The 18,220-nt window shown below is 42.3% G+C and overlaps 1 protein-coding gene across 2 annotated transcripts in view; it reads left to right on the forward strand.

Annotated features, from left to right (window-relative positions):
- Nucleotides 1-18,220, forward strand: part of tiam1a (TIAM Rac1 associated GEF 1a) — a 131,577-nt gene that overhangs the window by 42,083 nt on the left and 71,274 nt on the right. For both annotated transcript variants that reach the window (XM_036594673.1, XM_036594674.1), the window contains 3 exons: nt 8,415-8,511; nt 11,044-11,953; nt 15,052-15,526. In XM_036594673.1, the coding sequence (XP_036450566.1) occupies nt 11,054-11,953; nt 15,052-15,526 (1,375 nt within the window). In that variant the 5' untranslated portion in view covers nt 8,415-8,511; nt 11,044-11,053. The remainder of the gene's footprint in view (nt 1-8,414; nt 8,512-11,043; nt 11,954-15,051; nt 15,527-18,220) is intronic.

Below are 18,220 nucleotides of genomic sequence, written 5' to 3' on the forward strand. Positions count from 1 at the left end.
TTGAGTCATATGACTTGGACTCGTGTCAGAGTCACAAATTTTGTAACTTAAGACTTGAGAAAATAAAAAATCTTTGACTTGAAAACCAGTGACTTGGACTTTGCCCTGGATTTGAGCCTTGTGAGTCAAAAACACTCGAGACCCAAAGTGAAAGAAACATGAAGAGGCATCCAGCTGCAGACAGAACTCTCCAATCGGTTGCTTTACATGTAAATGGATTCGTTTGCTGGCGTGTGCATGCCAGAACAGCGTCTAATGTAAATTTGATATGCAGAAATGTCATCAAATGTCTGTCACTGTGCAGATGCTCAGCTTATTTTATTTCAGAAGACGGGAAGGAAGCGCCACCATAAGCTAGAAACAGGTGAAGCATCACTAATATCAATAGTGTAATAATAATAAGCTCTCACTCAACACTTACATTCCAGTGTTGCTGGAGAATCTTACCAGGCTGACTTACCATTTTCCTCATAGTTAAACAAGGTAGGTCCCCATGCTCCCAAGACTCCCCAAAATCATCAATAATTATTATCCTTAACTATACTATTCCTTGTGTATACCATTGTTCCTATCATGGTCATCTGTGCACCATTTATTGGATCATTAGATTGAGGAATTGTTTTGGAGAGGTAATTAAAACTGACCATTAATATACTATCATTTGCTACTAACATGCTGTGACCTATGCTACTGTTATCTTGTCGGTGTTCAGTGTTGAAATGGCCTTAAATTTGCTCTAGAATGCATTCTGACTTAAGACTTTGCCTCTTTTGACTTGGGACTCGCCTGTACCTACTCAGGGCATGACTTGGGGTCTGAACTGTCTTGACTTGAGCCTTGACTCAGGGCTCAAGAGTCAAGTCTTGAGACTTACTTGTTACTTGCAACATAACGACTTGTTTCTACCTCTGTTTTGTTGATTTTCTAATCGCATATAAGTTAGCACATCCTCTACAGGGAACACTTTCAGATATGGCATATTTCTACAAACTTTACTTATATAAATACATGCTGAGTTGAATATGCTTTTACCCAAATTTGCTAGATTTTATGTTTATTTTTACCCAGTATGTTAAATTCGGCAAATAAATAGCAGCTTCATTTTCACAAAGAAGGTTTATGTTCACTGAGATAATCAACAAAATGTTATTTGACCGGGGTGCCAAAACTTTTGCACACAAATGGTTATAATACATACAAAGACACACAGTGTGTATAAAACAACCTGTGCATGCATGTGCAGTGGGTGTACCCACATTTAGCTGTAAGGCTGTTTTTCTTCTGTGTGTGTGTTTAATAAGAGACTCCAGGTCAGCACATCCTCCACAGTGAGGAGGAGGTGGCATCCTACTAAGTGCATGTGATTAAAGCGCTCTCTCTCTCTTTCTCTCTCTCTCTTTTTCTCTCCCCCTCAATGCTCTGTTCAGTGTTAAAGCTGAAGTTTGGAGTCAGCCACATCATAATAAAGCCTGCTTGCTGTCCTGCGTTCACCTATGTCCTGAGCCTAGTTGCTCAAAGCTGCCCCCCACACTGCGCTCAGCAGCAGAACCATGTATCTTATTATGCTGTGACCTTATAGGAAGAAACATTATTAACTCTCAATGTACGTTAGTGACATTTAATTCATTTAATATGAGACCATTCCTGTTCATGTATTGAGATCATCTGACATGTTCATGTCATTAAAAGGTGTAAATAATAAAGATAAAAAAATTCCTTATGAGATTTGACACCACCTACAGCCTATAGAGGCCGTACCTATACAGCGTTCATATAGCACATGTTAGTAAGCATTAACTTAATAGTTGACTTGATTAAATGACAGTTACCTGTTAGAAATCTCACCGACCTGCTGGAGGGACCCTCAGGTTTGCGAAAAGGCCTCCAGAAGTTTTCAGTGATACAAAAGGCACTCAAACAAAACAAAGGGGGCTGTATTGAGGGTCTTACCTTTCTCACCAAACCTATGTGTGCTGAGAACATGAGTGCGGAGAAAGCTCAATGCAAACAACATGTTTTCACAGTTTTGCCCTTTCTCCAGATGTGGTTGATCTGCCAAGCCATGTGGTGCTTCTTTAGTTTTGTGCTGGCTTGTGACAAAAACACTCAAGATGATGTACTTTTTAAATTTTTTAATAGATAACAGTTTGGCAGTGTCAGAAACCACAAGCTAACTGGCTCTCTATAATCTTCCATTATGTCCTTAACCTCTCAGGGGTAAGAGGAACATTGTGTATATCTTGCGTTACCACTTTGTCATGCTATAATACCACCTGTGTGTTAGTACTGAGCTTTTTAGACTCTTGTGCATTTCAGGCACTTTTGATGAGGCACAGCACATAAAAGGCTTTAATACAGATTCTAAAGCTCTGCTTTTGTCTGCCCTTTGTATCACTGTACGCTTTAGGAGGCCTCTTTTGCAACTCCTGTTGGTCCCTCCGGCAGGCCGGTGAGACTTCTAACAGGTTATTGTCGTTTAATCAAGCCACAGGGGCTTGCCGACTAACACGTGAATGAGAAGAGCGAGGGAGGAGAAAGAGAGGAAAGAAAGGAGGGATAGTGAGATATATAGAGAGATAGTGACAGCTGATTCATCGTTTACTCATTGCAAATTGGGATTTCTATCATTTAATGACATAAATCGTCAGAATCTGAGTTGATGTAACCAGCAGAAAGGCTGAGAAACAGCAGCATCTGAATATTTTGATCTGCATGGATTACATAAGCGGAAGGTCAGAGGGCAGACAGTGATAGATAGATAGATAGATATATAGATAGATAGATAGATAGATAGATAGCAATTACAATAGCGACAATGATGAGTAGAGCGAGTATAGATCACTCAACTGTTAGAGCTTGAAGCAAAAACAGCCTCATCTCAGTTTCAGTGGTCTGTCAGCTGATGATGAGCAGAGGAAAACGAGTTTGTTCAGTTATAAATTCCAATAAAGGAATAAACTTCGTCATACGGCGTAAAAGATCCTCTGTGTCTGCATTTCACCGCTGGTGAAACACTGTTGAACTGAATGCAGTTTGTGCTTTAAAGTTGCTGCTGCAGCCGCTTTCAGAGCAACAGTTTTCATTCTCTCCCTCAAAAATGATCAGCAGCTGAGAGACCGAGTGCTCGGCGGAGAGTAGATGTTCGTTCACTGGTGCCGGTGGTTCCACCTTAAATGGTGCCTGAGCCGCCAGAATGTAACTGCTGCACCATTTAAGGTGGAACGGAACAATTCAAACAGGAAGCGACTTCAGCCTCGCCACTTTTTAGTGTTTGACAGTTTCTCATTGCAGATTAAACGGAAACCAGCTGGAGCTTATAAATGCAATTAAGAGAACGTCAACAGTGGCTCTGCGGACGCTTTTCACCTGTCCATCGATTTACCACTCTATAGATGTTAGCTGACCTTACTGTGCTCTGATAGCTGTGAAGGAATTTTTCCATGAATCATTTATATCCTTTATTATGTTTGGACTCCCACAATGTTGTGTGTTTGGTTCTCTAACAGTTCTGGACGCATCCTCGAATTTCAATATTGGTGACTACGACAAAGATAAAGTGAGACACCTTTCTGTGGTGAGCTGAAGTGAAACGAACACCTGTATTTCTGAGGTTAATAACTGCATGAAAGGCATCAGTGGAGCTTGTTTTGCCCAGCGTTTACACATTTCCTATTATATCCGAGTTTCTGGAATGCTTTCATGAATAAATGGATAAAATCATGTCCAATGTCTGCACTGGACTGGAGGAGGAGTCCTGTTTATTGATGAAGCTAGGAGTGTAACTGAACGTCACTATCCGTGTCTGTTTCTCTATCAATTTAGTGCTCAAATGATTTGTATCAAGGCTTATTTACACTTATGCAAAAATCCATAAAAACAGGGCAGAATGAGTTTAAACAGTGCTCAACCTGAGCTAGAGCTAGCGCAAATTCAAATGGAGATGTTTGTTAATCGGCTAGCAGAAGAGGTGCGGCAATAAAGACATTAATACAGTATGACCATCTTCAAAATATTACCAAATACAGCAGAAGTACTGTATATTCAGCACGGAAAAATCGAGTGAACTGCACTGCTGATATTGCCCTTGGTGACTTCTGAGGGTCTCTCATATGCTGTCTTTCAAGGAAATCTCCAACAGTGATCACCTAGGCTTCTAGGTGTGTCCTACAGAGAAAAGCAGGAAAGGAGGGGGCGGGGCTTATGATGTACGTGCCCTCATGCTCAAATGTTTGCTTCTGAATTTACTTATAAATTCTGCAGGATTATTTTGTCGTTGAAGTCAAATCTTGACTTGGCAATCGTATCAAACCTGAAAATATCGTTAGCATCTTTACACCTCACTAATTATTCATCTGTTCAGAATGTGAGTCAACATCCTCATTTGTTGTACATTACTAACAATATACATATTTTTGCTGGCCAAAGAAAAACAAGTATCTTCATTATAGTCAATTTTGAAGCAAAAAATATTCTTAAATTTGGTCACACTTTATTTGGATGGTCCCCTATAGATGCTCTACAGCTAACTAAATCATTAACAAACTTTCTGGTGATCCTCAGTTGATTATCAACAATGTTATGGTAAGGCTTAGGGTTAGGAGTAGACGTAGGTTTTACCTTGAGGTTAGGGTTAGGTTTAGGTTTAGGGTTTAGGGATAGATTTAATAAACACTTCCACACTGAACTTCAAGTTCAATTGAATTTAATGGATATTTAGTTGAATGTTATTGAAAGGCAGACTGAGCATTTACAAAGCATCCATAGTGAACCATCTAAGTTACATTCAACTTCAGGTTCAGTGGCATTTAATGACTATTCAGTTGAAGTTACTTAAATATATACTGAACATTTACAAAGAATCTATGGTGGACCATCCAAATAAAGTGTTACCTTAAATTTTAAAATGTACATTAATGTAAAGAGGTTTTATACATTTCTGTTGGTCCATTCATTGTGAAATTTTCACACAATGTAGATCCCAGCCTTCATATTAAAAGAATAAAAATCAACAAAAATGGATTGATGATACGTGCTGAGCTGAGTGATGTGGTGCACTACACACAGTGAATTTCCTCTTTATGGAGTGCGTTTGTTTCTATGGAGTGATAGTGGGCGGTTTTAACTGGGCAATGTTAAACTGAAATGGTAGTTATCAGCACATTGGATCAATCTGTTGGGTTTGCCTTTAGCGGAGATGTTGATCCCAGAGCAGTTTTTCTGTGGTGGAGTTTCCTCCAGCTGTTGTGACAGATGAGGAGAGGCTGCAGGACAGGAAGAGAGAGCTGTGTTACAGGAAATGACATGAATGAGAGGTGAAGAGAGCAGAGAGGATGAGCTGGGAAAAAGAGGAGAGAGAAGCAGCAGGAAAAAAGAAAAGAAAAACGGGGCCAGCTATAGTTTACGTAACGACTGCAGCGCTGCAGAGTTCTCTCTCTCTCTCTCTCTCTCTCTCTCTGTCTCTCTCTCTCTCTCTCTCTCTCTCTCCGTCTTCCTGTTCTACTGTGTGATCAGTGATCAGCGCTGCTGACCTTAGCCAGAGGAACAGGACATGATCCAGACAACTGACCACTCCATCCCCCCTTAAAAAAAATACACATGCACTGCATGCATCCTCCGCTTCTTTTGTTTCCGTGGGAAACGCTTATGTTTACTCCACAGAGTGCATATGCACACATGCACATACACAGTTAGGAAAAATATTAGGACAGGGTCAGCAGAATTACATCTATTTAAAGGAAAACTCCAGTGATTTTCAGCTCAATCTGCTTCTGAACTGAGTGATTACCATGGACAATAATTTCAAAGCATTTTCCTTTACTTCAACAAGAACAGAACGCATTTATAAAGGAAGTCAACGGGCAGATGTGGTGTTCAGGTGGTCATTTTCAATGTTTACCAAAAGAAGAAATTGTGCGATTTATTATTATTTCGACCTCATATTCTTGGTCTTTGCTCATTTTCCATGAAGAACATATAAAATAACCCATTTTCAGTGTCTTCACTCTGTTCACCCCCACACATTTATATTACATTATGTGGTGTTGGGGTGAACCAGCGGGGAGTAAAAGTGTGGAGGTGCTGTGTCCTTCATTCTGTTCTCCTCGTACATGGCCTGCTGTTAGTGTGTGTCTGTGTATATGTTTGTATATGTGTGTGTGAGATGGTGAACAACATGGACAGGCTGCTGACTGGCTACAGCTGCTAAAGTAGAACCCTACGCTGGACACTTGTGATATTTTAAACATCTGGTGTTTATATATAAATAGTTTTGGCTGTATTGATTTAAAACAAAACAATAATGCAGTGGGTTCAGCAGACCACTGAGTAACAAACATATCAACACCTCAAAGGGGTTTAGTTCATCAATGCAGGAAGAAAACCTATTGACATGAAACATACTTATAATAGAGGTCAATGGGCAGATGCTGAAGTGAAGCGACTACATGCTTGATGAAATGAAGGATTTAATTTTCATCTTCTAGATGATGTTCATATTTCCAGGTAAAGCGGTGCAATGTTTTTTAAAAAAAAAGCCACAGCATGAAGTTTGAGTTTTACATTACGTTCACGTCACGTCTTCTTCTGTGAGTTTATTGGCTGGTTGTAAAGCAGAAATCTGATTACTGTCTGACTCACGTAGACCAGGAGTTTTCCTGTTACCTGATTACTCAAGCGCATATAAACGCGTTGATCAGATTACTGACAAAATCAGATTTTCTGCAGTTATCGGATTATTAAGTGCATGTAAAGGTACTTAGTGTCTCTCAGAAAAGAAATCATTTTTATGTACTACCGTTCAAAAGTTTGGAATCACTTTATATCACTAATATTAGTCATTTATGGAATAGTAGCCGTCTGTGTCGTCTGCTTCTGTATTGTATGAAGCAGTTTGGATTGAAAAATAGTGGAGAAAAACGTATGAGCTTGAAACGTACTTATAAAAGTCAATTTCCTCCAGTCTCTGCGCTTTCAATGTCCAGAGTACAATCAATAACCAAACAAGCTAGCTAGTGAAACTATTGTTAGCTCTGTTTTCCCTTCATGATGTGTTATCTAGGGTGGCGCAGTGGGTGGCGCTGTTGCCTCACAGCAAAATGGGGCTGGGTTTGATTCCCTGACCGGGCAACCAGGATCCTTTCCAAGTGGAGTTTACATGTTCCAAAGACATGCAGTCAGGTGAATTGGAGATGCTAGATTGTCACTATTTGTGACTGTGTATATCTACCCGGTGAAGGCCTGGTGACCTGTCCGTAGTGTTTTCCTCCTAGTGACCACTGGGATAGGCTCCAGTGTCTTCTGTGACCCAAGAGGATAAGCGGCTTAGATTGTGTGTGTGTTATATGTTATCTGTACATGTGGAATTTTGGGGGGACTTTTTAGCCATGCTAACTTACATCCATGGACTAACAAGAGGCCTGTTGTCCATTGGACAATGTCCACAAGCACAGCATCAGCCCCTGCTTTGAGCTCTGCCTTCACGAGGTGTTGGACTGGTTTAGAGAATTCTTGCATGTTTCCGCCCTAATAAGTTTGTATTTCCTCCCATGTTTGGCTCAAAGTTGAGATGGCTGATCTCACTAGGAGAGCATCTGGTCCTATGAGACCACTAAAGCAGTAGAGATTAGGTTAAAAAACTCCAGAATATTCCTTTAAAGGAGATGTACACCAGTGTCTGAGTGATTATTTTTCATCCGTTTTCCAGATGAGCTTCGATTTGCTGAGCAAACAATACATGATTGTACTGCTCTGTGCTTACTTACTGTCTCTCGCCCTCTCTCTCTCTTTGGGTTAGTGGAGCAGTGATGTTCTTCTAAAGGCTAATCCACATGCTGCATAATCGTCCTCCGTTCTTCGTGCCTACTGCGGTATGAAAATGAGAGATATTGCTCTCTCTCGCTGTCTTACTCTCTCTCTCTCTCTCTCTCAGCATTGGATTTAGAGGAAATTAGGTCATGTTGGCATTGAGAGAGATATAATTGAGTTTGTGCTTCGATATTGCTGCAGATCCGCTATGATCTTCACTCATATTTTACTTTATAAAGCTGATGCTCATAAAAGGATATATTTCCTTCACAGGCTGGTGAAATCAGGGTAGTTTTTTTTCCCTTTCTTGCTGCTGGAAATAACGTGTGGGATTGTAAGCGAGTTAGCGCTTTGGTGAGCGTGTACATGTGACCTTCTGCACTATGCTCTCCGCACAGGGCTTTATTCTTCTTTACCTTAGGCCATGTGTGTTCTGTTGTTTCGTGTTTGTGTGTGGGTCGTATTCCTCTATTTTTAGCTTCAAACACTGTAGTACAGTTCTCTTCTCCTATAGAACTCTGCTCTTTTCTCTCACAGCCCTTATTTAAAGATTTATAGGAGTGTCTTCTCTGAGCTGAAGGCTTATCCGCAGTTCTTTTTTCCCTCTATAGATCCTCGCACGAGTACAGCAGCTGTGTAAGACCATGAGGTGTGTGAACAGAGACGAGCCGCTGTGGAGACCCCAGTGATGCCAGTGTTGCACTTCAGGTACTTTATCATCTTTATACACAGAGATCGTACATACAAACTGTATTAAGACAAGACGCCACAGGCCAAAATCACGACTTTGGTCTTGTCAATCATTTTTTCTGTGTTTTTGGATGAATAGCATCTATAGCATATCTTTTAGTCAATTCACAGGCTTCTGTATTTAACTGTATTTTCCAAAACTTTAATGAAGGCGTAGCTCCACCCACACTCGGCACAGCCACGTTGTACCACATATCACTGATAAACTCATTTCATGTAGAATCTAGCTTGAATATCCATATACACCCCATTTCCAAAAACATTGGGAGACTATGCAAAATATAAATAAAAACAGGATGCAGTGATGGGCAAATCCTTTAGACCCTACATTTAACTGAAAATAGTACAAAGACAGTAAATCAAAATTTAAAACTGGAAAATTTTATGTTTTAATTTCAATTTGATGCCAGCAACATTTTTCAAAAAGTTGGGATGGGGCAACAAATTTGGTGAAGTTGTGTAATGCTAAAAAAACACCTGGTGGTTGATTGGCAACAGATCAGTAATATAATTGAGTGTAAAAGAGCATCTCAGAGAGGCGGAGTCTTTCAGAAGTAAAGAAGGGGAGGGGTTCACCACTCTGTGAAAGACTGTGCAGGCAAATAGTGCAACAATTCAAGAATAACTTTTATCAACGTAAAATAGCAAAGAACTTAGGAATTAGCATTAAAAGATTCAGAGAATCCAGAGAAATCTCCATTTTCAAGGGACAAGGTTGAAAACCAATGCTGACTGGTTGTGATCTTTGGGCCCTCAAGCAGCACTGCATTAAAAACAGATATGATTCTGTAGAGGAAATCACTGCATAGGCTCAGGAACACTTTCAAAAGGCTGTGAACACAGTTTATTGCTGCATCTACAAATATAAAACTCTACCACAAAAGACAAAACCTTAAAATAGGAACCAGAAACGCTGCTGCCTTCTCTGGGCCCGAGGTAATTTAAGATGGACTGAGGTCAAGTGGAAAAGTGGTCCAACGAATCAAAATTTGAAATTCTTTTTGGAAAGTACTTGTCCGTACTTTTGCCCGTTTTACTTAACAACCTGATTTGGTTTGAGATAAATGTGTAATGATATAGATATGCACTTTGCACAGTGCTAACCTGTTGCTTGCTCCATTACTTGTTGGCTACACTAGCCTTGTAACTCCGGGGTGAAACTAAGGAAGCAAACTTTACATACTAAGCATGTCTTAGTTGATCAACTACGTTTGGGGTAAGAAAATTGAGTAAAATAGTTTTCACCAAACGATCAATTAGATGTAAATGGTAGTTTCTCATCTCCGGTATTTCGGCTATAGTCTTACTTTTCCTTTTTTTTTCCAGTGCTTCCTTTTTCCAAATATCACTGTGGGTGCTGCACTTTCATTACCTCTCAGGCTTTTGCCAAGTTTTGCTAGCAGACGACTCAGAATGCCTTTGTGAATTCATTGGCAAAAACATTTTATGGAGCTCAAAAGATCCAGTCGAACACATAGAAGCCTCCTATACTGTGCAGCATAAATGCATGCCAATGTTGCTGAAGTGGGAGGTCGACAGGCTCTTGTGCGTCAGAGATATTTGAGGCTCTGATCACACGCTCCACAGCGCTAACACTCTGAGGTGTGTGTGCGTGAATGGTGAGACTTCAGTCTTCCACCGTGCACTGATTTTCCCCTCGGTGGGCACTTTTTCCTGAACTTCCAAAGCACAATCTAAGAAACACTCCCTTTCATTTGGAGCAGAACAAAAAAATGTTTGTGGTGCCAGTGAGCCATTTGCAGTAAGTGATGACTGTTTACAGCATTGAGGGAGGAAGGTGGTAGGTATGCACTGGTCGAGCAGGTTTGAAAGCTTTAGAGCTGATATGTCATGGAGGAAGCTCAACAGTGGGAACAGTATGTTCCCTTTTACACCAATTCTGATTGTAAATGTATCCTTTAAAAAGGTTGTATTATGGAGAACCAATTCTGTCCTGTTTGATGTACTAATAACAATATAATACAAACCTTGCAGCAAAGTAGCCCATTTTGAATCCCCCATGGACCCTCACAGAGCAGGTACTATTTGGATGGTGGATCATTCTCAGCACTGCAGTAACACTGACGTGGTGGTGATGTGTTAGTGTGTGTTGCGCTGGTCTGAGTGGATCAGACAAAGCAGTGCTGTGGCCGAGAGGTACATGCGGAGCACTATAAGGCAAAATAGAATCCAAAACAGCATATTTTTTTTAGATGTACCAGTATTTCACTATTATCAACATTACATATAATACTCAGACAGGTGTAGGTTTACTACTGGTTTTGGTAAGTGAAAGTGCTGTACTTATGTTGTAGACATCATGAACCCTGGCTCCTGTCACCACCACTGTAAAGAAATTCTCTACCATGAACCATTTCACCTCAAACCTCTCTGAAATTTAGAAAATTCAGTGGAATTCTCCTTTAAAGGCACTGTAACAAAAATCACTTTTTCCTTCACTGCTCTGATTGTGCCTTTTGTCCATCCCAGATGCTAAACCATGGGGAACGTGGAGAGCCAGAATGGAGATCATGCCTTCTACGGTGAGCAGGTCCACCTGTCCCGCAAGCACACATCCCGGTCACTCCGGATCTCCAACAAGCAGTCGCGTCGCTCTCGCCACGCCTCGTCCAGCAAAGCGGAGCACCGCAGCTCAGAGACCAGCACACGGTCCAGCAGCACACCCAGCATCCCACAGTCTTTGGCTGAAAACGGCCTGGAGCCATTTGACGGAACGGATGCACTGGAAGAGTTTGGAGACTCTATCTGGGTGGACCAGGTGGCCATGAACTTGCGGCCTATGTCCTTCCACGACCACCCAGGTGGCGACCCTGTCACCACACCTGGCTCGGAGGACGGTGGGGACACGGTGGTGGGAGATGGAGAGGATGATGAGGGCCTGTACACGGGGGAGGAGACATACCTTCAGAGGGTGAGTGATGCACCTGGGGACGGTGGCAACAGCTTCAAGAAGAAGCGCTCCAAGTCTGCGGACATGTGGCGCGAGGATTCGCTGGAGTTTTCACTGTCTGACCTCAGCCAGGAGAACCTGACCAGTACAGAGGAGATCATCCAGGCTACTCAGGAGGAGGAAGGAGACTTCCACAGGGGACACGATGGTCACTCTGGAGAGAGGGCCAACTCTTTGGACGAGCTATGCACCCAGAAAAGCACCACACTCCGTGGCTCTCGGAACCGCTATAAGTATGGCCGTGATGGCGAACGGACCGTGGGGGGAGAAATGACTGATGAGATGCTGTCACCAGGAGAAGAAGACAATGGCGGGTACGGAGCATATACACTGCCCTGCCGACGCTCCCACTGCTTGTCTGAAGGTCCTCCCAGTCACCAGGGGGTGCTGTGTTCTAGTATGCAGGGACGGCGGGCACAGACTTCACATGTAAGTGTTTAGAGTATATAACTGGTTCCGCTTGTTTACATTCAATCAAACCCACCTATTTTCCTATTTACACTTATTACGTACCTAGAAAGGTATTAAAAAACCAAAATATATATATATATTTTTAATACATAAATAATGGTCAGGAAGTAGTATATTCTGATTCATTTTGATTTTTCGAGTATCCCTAAGAATAAATGAACAAATATGTAACTAAAAACAGCAAAAAGCCAACCCATACAGAAATAAAAAAAAAATTTATGATCATGTATATTTCTATAAGAGATACATTTTAATCTCCTAAAACCAGTGCCATCATCTAAAAAGGTAAGCCAAGTTTTTTTCCTTTGTTTATTGTTTTTCCTTCCTTGCTGTTAATAAAATAAAAAAAAATCAGACAGGAGAAAACAGTAGATTTTTGTGTCAGATTAGTAATCAATGCTGCCTCTTCAGATGAGCTATTTAGCTAACACTAGAGCTAACAGGCACAACATTGGACTCATTGTCTTATACACAAGGTCTTTATTCTTCAGTGGGCAATGGCCCAACAAATAAGTTTGTCAGAAATATTTTTCCATTGTTTCTAGAACTGGCTACTATCATAGAGTAGTTAGCCTAGTTAGCGGTAAAGCCACGTTACCTCAGTCCTCTCAGTCTCATCCTTATCAGTGCACCATTGATGCATTAAATACACTCACATTAAAGCATTCGTGTTTCATAGTAGCAAAGTTTACTACTAGTACTAGTACTAAGTAAATATTTACAAGTGCAAACACACATTTTACAGTTCTATTAAAACATAAAATCACCACTTAATTATTAGCCTGTATGTTTTCCCTGCCTTTCTGTGATGAAATGTAAAGAATACCCAAATAGTGATTTCAGCATTTGAATTTAGACACATTGGGCAGTTAATTGAGCCCTTGAGTACTCATGCACACATCAGGAAGTAGAGTTATTAAGGGCTGTGTGAGTAGTTCTCAGCTGATTTAGATGTGCTAGCAAAGTCTAGACACTTTCCTCTTTCATGGGTAGGGAAACAAGTCATTCTTTCAAGTCACCATGACAACAAAAAGACAGGTGTCTCCTCCTTAATGTTGGATCAGAGAAGTAGAGAGAGAGAAAGCTGGCTTTTCTGCAACACTTCTACAGAGCTGTGCTGTTTTTTCACCCACTACTGGTGGAGTTTAATGATTGAAAAAGAATCCAGTGGTTTCTCCTTTGAAACGCCTGGTGCCTTTGTAATGGTAATCAGCAAAAGCTCCCATGGAGGGCTCAGTGCAGCATGGGCTGTTACATGGAGAGTTCAGCATCTGCCATCTTCAACTAGTTTGAGGGCTCAGCGAGCATGAAGTAAGATAAGAAACGAAGAACAAATCCTGAATGCGGGGCGGTTTCTAGGTAGGAAGAGTGATGGTGGACTTTAGTATTATCTCTCAATGTTCTACAGGGAGATTCACTCGAAAGAGGCCCCGAAAATTCTGTTGTAACTCCTGTTAGGATGAAGCAATCTGAACCAAAAAAATACGCTACATACATTGACGTATGTGTCATCGATTGCATTACATTAAGTGATCTCCATTTTCTGCCACACACATGAAGGGGTTCGGGGGTATGCACCCAGAAGTTGCAAAAGGAGGTTAAACGTCGGGACAGCTGTCCGGCGCCTACCTCATCGCTCCGAAGCAGGGGCTTGTTTAAAGCTCCATATCCTGAGGAGCACATTGCACGTTGTTTCGTTCAGATTGCTTTGTCCTAGCAAGAGTTATTACAGAATATTCGGGGCCTCTTTCAAGTGAATCTCCCTGTAGATGTTCCACCTAGTAGTGTTGTACATGGTATTTCACAAAACGTTCCTCAGTGTCATAGCCCACATTCCTTCCCACTACCTCTCAGCATTTAACCCCTTATAATCCCAGGCGTGTTACATACTAAGGCTTATTATTCAGTAACTACAGGGATTTCTGTGCGAACTGGTTGAGCTATTCTTAGGTTATAAAAGTGTGTAAAATAGACTTCGGCCATTTAAGGTGTTAAAAAGCCCTGCAATCCCAAAGCTCTCTAAGCACTTCCCAAAAAGTTTAGTGCCGTTGGTGTGAAGGGTTTTATCTCTGGGACCAATTTAACACCATCCACCTTCTCTACAACAGCACTCTGCACTGATTTTGAAATCAGCGACTGTTAATATGACTTTAATGTGTACTTTTGCCAACCAATGTACGTTTCCTTGAAGCTACCCGGGAAAAGCCGCTGTGTGGATCTAAATGATATGTTCAATTTCCAATTCCAGTTCTTTTTCTCATAGACTTCACCATCACCCTCATATAACATGAGTGCTCACATACTAAATGTGGGATGCAGTAAGTTTAAAAGTGAAATGAATTAACCTCTTCAAACACTGGCAGACATGAACTATACTTGATAACAGTCCAGCTACGTTTAGCTAACTAGCAGAACATTCTGCTTTCAATGCGAGGTAAGCTAATTAACAGCTAACGTTAGTTCATTTATAAACGTCAGTTTATAGAAATCATTTGCATTTCCACAGAAAATGATACAATAATCACACGTGGATATCTAATGTTAGCCGAAACAATATATCTTGTGTAGTTAACAGTGTACAGTTCGGTTGACCCATTCCCTCAGTCTAATTAATCAATAATGGGGCAGTCATGGGCTGGAGGTTAGGGAACCAGCCCTGTGACCAAAAGGTTACTGGTTCAATCCCCTGAACGGACAGTATGTGACCGAAGTGCCCTTGAGCAAGGCACCTAACCCCCAACTGCTCCCCGGGCGCTGTAGATAGGGCAAGTGTGCTCACTGCCCCCTAGTGTGTGTGTTCACTAGTGTGTATGTGGTGTTTCACTGCACGGATGGGTTAAATGCAGAGGTGAAGTTGTGGGACTAATAAGGGTCACTTAATCTTAATTAAGGGATTCGAGAAACTTCCCATGACCCTTTTTAGAATCAGAAAGTCCTTCAAGATGGAGTGTGGATGGGAATTCTGGGAGTGGCTTTCCAGAATCAGAACCTTAAATGCACCTAACGCCACACCTCAGTACCAAAGATAACTTGTTTCTATTTGACACTCTGTGTAGGACATCACGGCAGGTGAGGGCAGTGAGTACGGAGACAGCGGCATCGACGGCGTGGCAACTGAAGTCGAGCCCCAGTCCCGGCGCTGCAAGGCCATGTCCGCCTCCTTCTCCGTCTACTCAGCGGCCAGTGGCAGCGTGTTTGCAGGCAGCGACAGCGGCAGCAGCAGCGGAGGAGGAGGCACCGAGCGGCCAGGCCGAGACCAGGGCGTGTACGAGAACTTCCGGCAGGAGCTGGAGTTGAACTCACGGCAGACGCGTGAGAGCCTGGAGGAGGCGGGGTCAGCTGTCAGCGATGAGAGGAGCAGCGGCACCATGAGCTCTGCCTACCAGTCAGATGCTCTGCTTAACATGGCACAGGGCACGGTGCGCAAGGCTGGCGTGCTGGCCGTCAAAAACTTCCTGGTGCATAAGAAGAATAAGAAGGTGGAGCCGGCGACCAGGCGCAAGTGGAAGCGCTACTGGGTATCGCTGAAAGGTGAGACTGCTCTGTACAGTTACACATGATTGACCCCCAAAGTTGTAGCCGCAACTATGACGATTCCTCACAGCTGGGTTTCCTGAAACCATCTTTTCAGACTTACATGACACTTATATATAATACATATAGATATATGTACATATGAAGGGTTTCTTTCTAAAATGCATTATAGAACACAGAGTTTTATACCCATGCTATATTATTATTGATATTAATGAAAAACGACAATTACAGTTACAGACTGTAGTCCATCTGTTTCTCTGCATACTTTGTTAGCCCCATTTGCCCAGCACTGCGGCAACACTGATGTGGTGGTGGTGTGTTAGTGTGTGTTGTGCTGGAATGAGTGGATCAGACACAGCAGCGCTGCTGGAGTTTTTAAACACCTCAGTGTCACTGCTGGACTGAGAATAGTCCACCAACCAAAAATATCCAGCCAACAGTGTCCTGTGGGCAGCGTCCTGTGACTACTGATGAAGGACTAGAGGATGACCAACACAAACTGTGCAGCAGCAGATGAGCCATCGTCTCTGACTTTTCTACAAGGTGGACTGACAAGGTAGGAGTGTCTAATAGAGTGGACAGTGAGTGGACACAGTGTTTAAAAACTCCAGCAGCACTGCTGTGTCTGATCCACTCGTTCCAGCACAACACACACTAACACACCACCACCACGTCAGTGTTACTGCAGCGCTGAGAATGATCCACCACCCAAATAGTACCTGCTCTGTGAGGGTCCATGGGGTCCTGACCACTGAAGAACAGGGTAAAAGGGGGCTAACAAAGTATGCAGAGAAACAGATGGACTACAGTCTGTAACTGTAGAACTACAAAGTGCACCTATATAGTAAGTGGAGCTGATAAAATGGACAATGAGCGCAGAAACAAGGAGGTGGTCATAATGTTATGCCTGATCGGTGTAATATTAACATTTTACACTCTGTATTCACAAATTTGAGTCTACATTTCTGAGTTTTTTAATTTGTTTTAAAACTGTTAAAACATGCTAACAAACATGCTCCTGTTGGCACACATTGCTGGCAGTAACTGCAGTGTCTAAGAATTAGACCTGCCTTCTCTCCAGTCATGGTGGAGTACTTAGTGATTTTCTGAAGCTCAGACTGACCTGGTCTGCTTTGCCCCGAGCCTTTTTATAGTGCCCGTCTTGCAACGAGGATTTCATGCTTCGAAAGGCTGTCCCTGTGTCCACTCCATTCTATTCACTGTGTAAAGTCACACCAGTTCCTTGGAGAACTTTTGTCCCCTTTTCAGGTCATGCACTCCCAGCCAGGGTCAGTGACTGCTGAAGAACAAAAGCATTCCACAATGCTTCTCTCACTGTGCCCTCAGGTCAAAAAGACAGAATGCACCTACGCACCTGTGATTCTTTACCTCGCCAAGCTAATCGCATCAGCACTCCTAAACTCATTTTTTCCCCTGAAGCTTTTGATCCTGGTGTTTGAGGCTTGCAGCTTCTTCCTAACTCGATTCAATCAAAATTTAATTTCACACTCAAGTCCATTTTGATTACATCTCATTCATTATCCCTGAAAAATAGACGACCAAAAATAGCATCAGTGACATCCCTTCCTGTCCTTTGCACAAGGAATATAATCAAATTACTTCAGAGTGCTTTCCCTGAACCTTGTGCTGTCTGTTTAAGGTAATTCAGCTCAACCTGGCTGCCTCAAATCAAATCATCGCTGCCCTCCCACTCCTCGTCCAGCACAGAGAGAGCCTCATTTTCTCACTGCCACGGGAGGGTGGAGATAAATCCCCACGCTTGTTTCCCTTTAGATTCCCATTTATTTATTCAGGACTCCTTGCAAATCTACTCTGGCCTAGCTGAAGGCCGCCCCACCCTGCCCTTGAATTTTAATGCGCAGTCTCTTCCAACTGCCTGAGATGCCTGTCTGTGGATTACAATTCCCCAACCAGTGTGGTTTAATGGTCTAATCAGTGTGCCTCCCGCTATTATCCAGTGACTGATATGGTGATAAGCTAATGTGCTAATCCAAGATCATCTCACATTACACAGATATTTAGCATAAATGATCACACAAATCGCACGGCTATGCGACAATGACAGGAGTCGATTCTTACACCATGAAAACAGACTTTTCTGATTTTCTCATTCAGAGTGGTTTGATGAGAAACGATGTGTTGTAGAGGAACTTTATTTCAGCGGTGGTACCACTAAGGTACTGAGCAGCTTTTCAGTCGGCAGCTGTGACAGAAGAACACCTAAACAACCTGGAATCAGCCAGAAATGAACCCAACACCATTCGCCAAACTAAATGGGCTGTAAGATGCTTTACAGACTGGCTGGAACAAAACAACATTAATACTGATCTGGCAAAAACTGACAAAACTGAGCTAAACTTGATATTGCGGCAGTTTTATGGCTCAGTCTGTACTTCAGAAGGCGAGGCTTACAGCAGACTGTGCAGCGAGTGGGCGGAGCTCGTTACGCTGACATAGCAACAAGCTGCTTGTTAAGGAACTATAATTTGGTAAAGGAACTGCTAACATTAAAACATATTAAACACCGTGTTCACGGCCCAGTTTATTAATTTATTACTTTATTTCTCAACAAAGTCATTCAGAGTAGTTTGATTAGAAACGATGTGCTGTAGAGGAACTTGCCAGCGATTTATTTCAGCAGCAGTACCACCGAGGAACCAAGGGTCA

The sequence above is a fragment of the Colossoma macropomum genome, unplaced genomic scaffold, assembly GCF_904425465.1.
Source record: "Colossoma macropomum unplaced genomic scaffold, Colossoma_macropomum, whole genome shotgun sequence".
In the NCBI taxonomy this organism is placed as follows: Eukaryota; Metazoa; Chordata; class Actinopteri; order Characiformes; family Serrasalmidae; genus Colossoma; species Colossoma macropomum.